General features: G+C 55.6%; 3 protein-coding genes across 5 annotated transcripts in view; 1 reads left to right on the top strand and 2 right to left on the bottom strand.

Moving 5' to 3' along the window:
- THOC6 (THO complex 6 homolog (Drosophila)) overlaps positions 1-2018 on the bottom strand; it is a 10440-nt gene extending 8422 nt beyond the window's left edge. For both annotated transcript variants that reach the window (XM_006897446.1, XM_006897445.1), the window contains exon 1: positions 1980-2018. In XM_006897446.1, the coding sequence (XP_006897508.1) occupies positions 1980-2018 (39 nt within the window). The remainder of the gene's footprint in view (positions 1-1979) is intronic.
- A 405-nt stretch (positions 2019-2423) lies between these two features.
- On the top strand, positions 2424-3445 carry HCFC1R1 (host cell factor C1 regulator 1 (XPO1 dependent)). 2 transcript variants are annotated; one of them, XM_006897447.1, is made up of 4 exons: positions 2424-2518; positions 2802-2855; positions 2955-3083; positions 3310-3445. In XM_006897447.1, exons 1-4 carry the CDS (start codon positions 2424-2426, stop codon positions 3443-3445), a joined length of 414 nt encoding a protein of 137 aa, XP_006897509.1. The 2 variants fall into 2 exon arrangements, with proteins under 2 accessions (XP_006897509.1, XP_006897510.1); XM_006897448.1 differs by lacking the exon at positions 2802-2855.
- Positions 3446-4398: 953 nt separating this feature from the next.
- Positions 4399-5753, bottom strand: TNFRSF12A (tumor necrosis factor receptor superfamily, member 12A). The gene is made up of 4 exons (XM_006897449.1): positions 5660-5753; positions 4834-4938; positions 4529-4663; positions 4399-4454 (listed from the first exon to the last, which is right to left on the bottom strand). Exons 1-4 carry the CDS (start codon positions 5751-5753, stop codon positions 4399-4401), a joined length of 390 nt encoding a protein of 129 aa, XP_006897511.1.
- Between the last annotated feature and the right edge of the window lie 35 nt (positions 5754-5788).

Raw genomic sequence — 5788 nt, forward strand, 5'->3', positions numbered from 1 at the left:
GGTAAGCCAACAGAGTGTGAAAACTATAGAACAATATCACTGATTTCACATGGAAGCAAGATTCCACTGAAGATTATCCCAAAAACAACTCGAACAGTACATCAGCAGAGAACTGCCAGAAGTCCAGGGGTCATGGTACTAGGGATATTGTAGCTAATGTTAGATGGATCCCAGAGGTATGCGGTTCAAATCCACCAGATGCTCTGCTGGAGAAGGAGGGAAATCTCCTCCTGTACCAGTCAAATCCAATTTGACAGTACATACACACACACACAAAAATAATAAAAAATTAATTTAAAAAAAAATAAGAAGAAAGAGGAAGGTCCTTTACTGAGTGAAGTGCTGTTGGCCTAGTGTTAAGAACTACACTGCAATCCTGAAGGCACGTGGTTCTAATCCACCAGCTGCTCCCCGGGATGAAAAATCAAGTACTGGCTCTGAAAACCCACTGGAGGATCAACTCTGGTCAATTCCAATCCCTTGGCAGGCACCACCACCACCACCACTGACTGAAAGCTGTATCCATCTATGTCATAAAAGTAGATTACCTTGAGGAGACAGCTCCTGCCTAATTTGAGTGTCTTCCAACCTGATGGTCTCCTATTCCAGCTCTACATCAGACAACAGTTCATCACTATTCATAGCACTTCAAAGGCTAATTATGTCAGAAAAGTATGACCAGGCCCGCTTCCATGTCTGTCTTAATCTGGAAGCTTCACTGAAACCTGGCCACCGTGGAAGACCCTGCTGTTATTTCAGATACGAGTGGCATGGCTTTCGCATCATATTAACACAGAAGCCACCACAGTGTGACAAACTGACAGGTTTAAAGTCAGGAGAGGTGTGTTGTCAGGGTTGTATGCAAACAATCTGAGAAACTGTATAAAATGTGGCTTCAACAGAAGGCTCAGCAACAACCTTAGATATTCAGATGACACAGCCTAGCTTGCTAAAGTTGAAAAAGGCTTGAAGTAGTAAGTGAAACAACTCAGAGACTACACAGTATTCAGCATGTACCACAACTCAACATCAAGAAAATCTCCACAAATGGAATCATAAACCACATCATGAAAAATGGGCCGAAGAGATCCTCAATCAACAGCCATGGAAGCAGCAATCAATAAATCAAATGCTTACTTACTGCACTGGCCAGAGACCTCTATGAAGTGCTAAAGGAGGAAACCATTTTAAAGATGAAAGTGTGCCTGATCCAAACCATGGTATTTTTAACTGCTTCATATACATGTGAAAGCTGGACAATGAATAGTAAAGCTGGACGAGCCAATGCCTTTAAAGTGTGGTGTTGGCAAACTGTTTTGAATACACCATGAACATGTCTTGGAAAAAATGCAGCCAGAGTGCTGCTAAGTAGCGTTTGTCTCACATACTTGGGCATGTTGTCAGGAAGCACCAAGCCCTGGAGAAACGCATCACGCTTGATAAAGACTACGGTACGGAAAAGGGGGAACCTCTCAACCAAATGGACGGGCAGTGACTGAAACAGGCTTAATTAAGCACAGCAGAGACTGTGTGGATGGTGCTGAATCAGGCCGGGTTTCCGTCTGCTATACACGGAGTCGCTAATACGGAGTTAAATGGACAGCTTCTAACAACGGCAATCATAAAAATAACACCTTTTTTCAAATCTACCAGACGCTCTGCTGGAGAAGGAGGGGCAATCTCCTCCTGTACCTGTCAGATCCGATTTGACGGTACACACACACACAAAAGAGTAAAGTGAAATTAAAAAAAAAATATATATATATATTTAACATAAGTCTAAAAGAAGCCCTTTGCGTAGTTTGCCATGTGCCATTAAAGGTACTGACTTCTAGGCTACTCCTCCGTCCCCATCTCTGGGTTCGAATGCTACTATCAGTTGACGCGCAGCCGGACGTGTCACACAATTCCGCGCCCGCGCCTTGCAGTGAGGCCTGACATATAAACCCCAGAAGGCCCTGCGCCCAGTGGCAACCCACCTGACCCAGCGGCACTGTGCACGGAACAGTTCGCTCCATAACGAGGACTACAATTCCCAGAGTGCTTAGCGCGACGCGGGCTCACGAGTCCGGATGTGCCCGCCAGCAACTCCTCTGAGGCAGCTCACGACTCAGCACCGTCGCTGGTCCTGCGCAAAGGTGGTCCCACTCACCGTCCCGAGCCCTGCGAACTGAGCGGAGCGCCTCGAAGATCCCGACGCTGCGTGGTGCCCGCTGCAGCCCTGCCACACTGGACTCCCTCCCCCACTATTCTGGACAAACCCGCCTTTCACCCCGTACGTCGCCCGATTTCCGCAGCTGCGCGGAACCCCGCCGCTGCATGCTTCAAAGGCCACGCCTCCTGCTTTGGGTCACGCCCCCGAAGGCCCCGCCCCTAATCGCTCTACTCCCACTCCTCTGCTTGGGTGACCCCCCCTATCCCCAATGATTTTGCAGCCACCCCTGGAACGAGAGCCCCCCGGTCGAACTCAGCGTGACCCCCAGGCTACCTTGGGGGCGACCCAGAGCCTGGACGCGAGGTGCGTGTGGTTTCCCAAGGTGGGGGGCCTGGTCTCAAGGATTTAGGACTGGTCCTCTTAATGAGATGCAGTTGGGTGAGCTGAGAATGGGATAGGCCTGAAGGCTCCGAGACGTGACAACCGAAGTAGGCTGTTGATTGGCCCAAGAAACGGGAGCTGACTTGGGATGTCAGGAAAGGCAGGGATGGGGGCTGATGGCTGAGGCTGTAGGCTCAGGCGGGTAGATCCCTGGCGTAGGGCCAGTAGGGTGGGTGGGGTGCACCTGGCTCTTGTCTCTTCTTAGCTCCCCTCTCCGAGCTGTGCCCATGAGCACCAAGCGGCGCCTGGAGGAGGAGCAGTGAGTTTGGGGGCAGGGAGGGACTGCCTAGAGACCTCACAGCCACCTCTGACCTCTATCCTGCCCTCTCCTGATCCCAGCTAGCTCGTTTCTCCCTAGGGAACCCCTTCGCAAGCAGTTTCTGTCCGAGGAGAATATGGCCACCTACTTCTCTCGACTCAGCCTGCATAATGACCACTCATATTGCAGTCCCCCAGGGGCTATACCCCCAGCCCTGCCCCCTCTCAGGTAGGCAGGCACCTTCCCTGGGCCAGTTCACGTTGGTCCTAAACCCAGCCTCCAGGCTATGCCTCATCCTGCTATTTTTGGCTTCCAGAGACCTCTGGGTTCTTTGCCATCTTGGCTCCTTAGAGGGTGACTGAGCCTGCCATGGGGGGCGGGGGCTAGGTGGGAGGGGTTTATCTGCCAGCTCCGCCCTCTTCCTTAACTGTTTCCCGGACCCTGCTTCTTCTAGGAGACCTTGCTCAGAGCTGCTGCTGTGGCGCTACCCTGGGAATCTGATCCCAGAGGCCCTCCGATTGCTGAGGCTGGGAGTCGCCCCTACCGCCTATTATCCTGTTGCCCCAGCTGCGGACCTTATAGAGCTCTGATTGTTAGTGGACAGTGCCCTACCCACTAGACACTGGGAAGACCAATACCCCAAAGGGACCTGCCACCCTGCTACTCCAGACTTTGGCCACCAGGATCTTCCTTGCAAAAGCTGCTGAGGACAGACACTGGGGGGTCTGGCCAGAGGGAGAGGCCTTGGGGAGGGAGGTAAACCAGCTTGCATAATAAAGACTGCGGACCAAGTGAAAGTTTTATTGGAATGAGGGAATTCTGGGCCTGTGGAGAGAGCTGGAGCACCGGATGTGGGACTTCTCTCCCGATCATCCCTGGAAAACAGTCAGGTCCCAGCCAGGTCCTGGCAGGCTGGGCTCAGGCATTGAGAATGTGTGAGTCAGGGCCTCGCCCCCGCCCCCGCGACGGGCTGACTCACGCCTGCCCCCCCCCCCCCCCCAGCTCAGACACTCTCCAAACCATGTAAAGTTAAAAGACTCTTTTTTTAAATAAATTCTCCTTCCCTCGCAAACTTTTTCCCCCAAAATAAATATCTCCCTCACTTTGGGGAATGGAGGCAGTGTCTTAGAGCTAGCCCCCGCCCTCCCGCTAGAGGGCCAGCCCCTAGTGTTCAGAGCAGGGCCTAACCCCTTAAACTGAGACTCCCCCTCAGGCAGAGTTTCAGTGATCAAAGTGGGCTAAGCCTAGTGTTGGGTTTGCCCCTCAAGTCGGCCTGGCCCCCAGGGCATAGGAGACCCCTACTTGTGCAAATACTGCAGTCCTTAGTGTTGCGTTTGTCAGATACATCCTGGAGACTGGGATCGGGCAATCAGACACCTTGGATGGCGCCCCAAAACCTCAGAAGTGATTCACTGCCGCCACCCCCCTTCCCCGTGGTTGGTTGGCTGGGCCTGGCACGGGCTTTGTCTGGAAGGCAGCTGGCTCCATCCAGAATGAATGAATGAATGAATGATGAGCGCAGGCTGGCAAGGGGTGCTCGATGTCACTGGATCAAAGCCACGCCGGGACAACCCTCCCCGCCTGTCTCCTCGATGGGGGCTGCAAGACAAGAGGGGTGGTCGTGAGAAGGAGAAACTGGAGAGTAAGCGGGGAAGACTGAGAGACACACTTACTGGTAAATTTTTCTCTCCTGCGGCATCGTCGCCAGACCAGGAAGCCGGAGAGCAGCCCCAACACCAGCACCAGACTCAGGGCGCCCCCCAGGATGGGCCAAAGCAGCCGGAAAGGGGCTGGAGGGGCCGTAGCGCCTAGGGGTGGGGCAAAGCGTGAAGTCAGACTTCGTTCCCCAGATCTGAGATTCACACTCCCCCCTCCTCCGTTACCCCCTCTGATCACAGCTCCATGCCTACTCGTGCCCAAAACCGAAACCCACTGCTCCCCCCACTCCCGGGTTGCGAGTCCACCCGGCCAGACTTACAGCCCAGGCAGAAGTCGCTGCGAGGCCGCGCGGAGCACGACGCACAGTCCATGCACTTGTCCAGGTCCACGCTCCAGGAGGTGCCGCGAGAGCAAGGGGAGGCGCCTGGGGAGGGGTCCGCGGGTCAGGCTGGGGCGGGGCGCGGCTATTCTGGGGGCTGAGGTCAGGGTCGGCCGGCTCGAATGACGTGACTCACCAGCGCCCACCCCCGCGTTCCTCACAGGTGACTGCAGCGCCCGACCGGGACACGGCCGGGGGTGGGGTGGGGGGGGGCAACGCGGGCCACCCCGCGGGGGTCATGTCTCTCGCCATCTGCCTTCCCCGCCGCTGGTGGGTGACTCACTCCCGGGCACCGGGCCCGACCCCAGCCCCTCCCCCCGCATAGCTGGGCACTGAAGTCACCGGACGGAAGGGGGCACTCCACATGGCTTTGGGGGCAAAGACCCCTGTGCCCCTCGATAGTCCCAATCTTCGATCACTGAAGCTGGGCAGAACCCATATTGACCAGACTGGGGGCGTGACCCCTTAACTGATGACACGTACTGCCCACAAACTTTTCCCATCTCCTCTAAGCTAAGACTTTCAGGAAGAAATTCCCTTCCCAAGGGGGCAGAAGAAACAGGCCGGGACAGTGGCTAAAGCGCAGAGTTGGATAGACACCCATCAGCTGAGGAACACGGCACCGGGGGTCCAGCTGGCCCTGGCACCCCATCACGTCTGCCAGGTGTCCTCGATTCTGTCAGGTTTCCCCAAGCCCCCAGGCTCGGCACCCCTCTCCCCAGGCCTGGATCCCCCCGCCGCCCAACCCTTACATCTCCCCACGTACCTGGCGCCTGCTCCCCCGCAGCCGAGCGCAGCAGCCGGAGCCCCAACCCCACCACGAGGAGCCGCAGCAGAGGGCACAGCGGGCCCCGAGCCATGGCGCGCGCGTCAAGCGGCTGCCGCTGTCTGCTCC

This window comes from Elephantulus edwardii, unplaced genomic scaffold (genome assembly GCF_000299155.1).
Source record: "Elephantulus edwardii isolate Elephantulus edwardi_28Jun2011 unplaced genomic scaffold, EleEdw1.0 scaffold00209, whole genome shotgun sequence".
Classification (NCBI taxonomy): Eukaryota; Metazoa; Chordata; class Mammalia; order Macroscelidea; family Macroscelididae; genus Elephantulus; species Elephantulus edwardii.

Excerpts from the sequence above, each read along its gene's own strand:
- HCFC1R1 (XM_006897447.1), top strand. The coding sequence starts at position 2,424 with ATGATTTTGCAGCCACCCCTGGAACGAGAGCCCCCCGGTCGAACTCAG. Across the intron at positions 2,856-2,954 it reads CGGCGCCTGGAGGAGGAGCA|GGAACCCCTTCGCAAGCAGT; the intron begins GTGAGTTTGGGG and ends GTTTCTCCCTAG. Across the intron at positions 3,084-3,309 it reads CCAGCCCTGCCCCCTCTCAG|GAGACCTTGCTCAGAGCTGC; the intron begins GTAGGCAGGCAC and ends TGCTTCTTCTAG.
- TNFRSF12A (XM_006897449.1), bottom strand. The coding sequence starts at position 5,753 with ATGGCTCGGGGCCCGCTGTGCCCTCTGCTGCGGCTCCTCGTGGTGGGG. Across the intron at positions 4,664-4,833 it reads CAGCGACTTCTGCCTGGGCT|GCGCTACGGCCCCTCCAGCC; the intron begins GTAAGTCTGGCC and ends CCCCACCCCTAG. Across the intron at positions 4,455-4,528 it reads CAGGAGAGAAAAATTTACCA|CCCCCATCGAGGAGACAGGC; the intron begins GTAAGTGTGTCT and ends CTTGTCTTGCAG.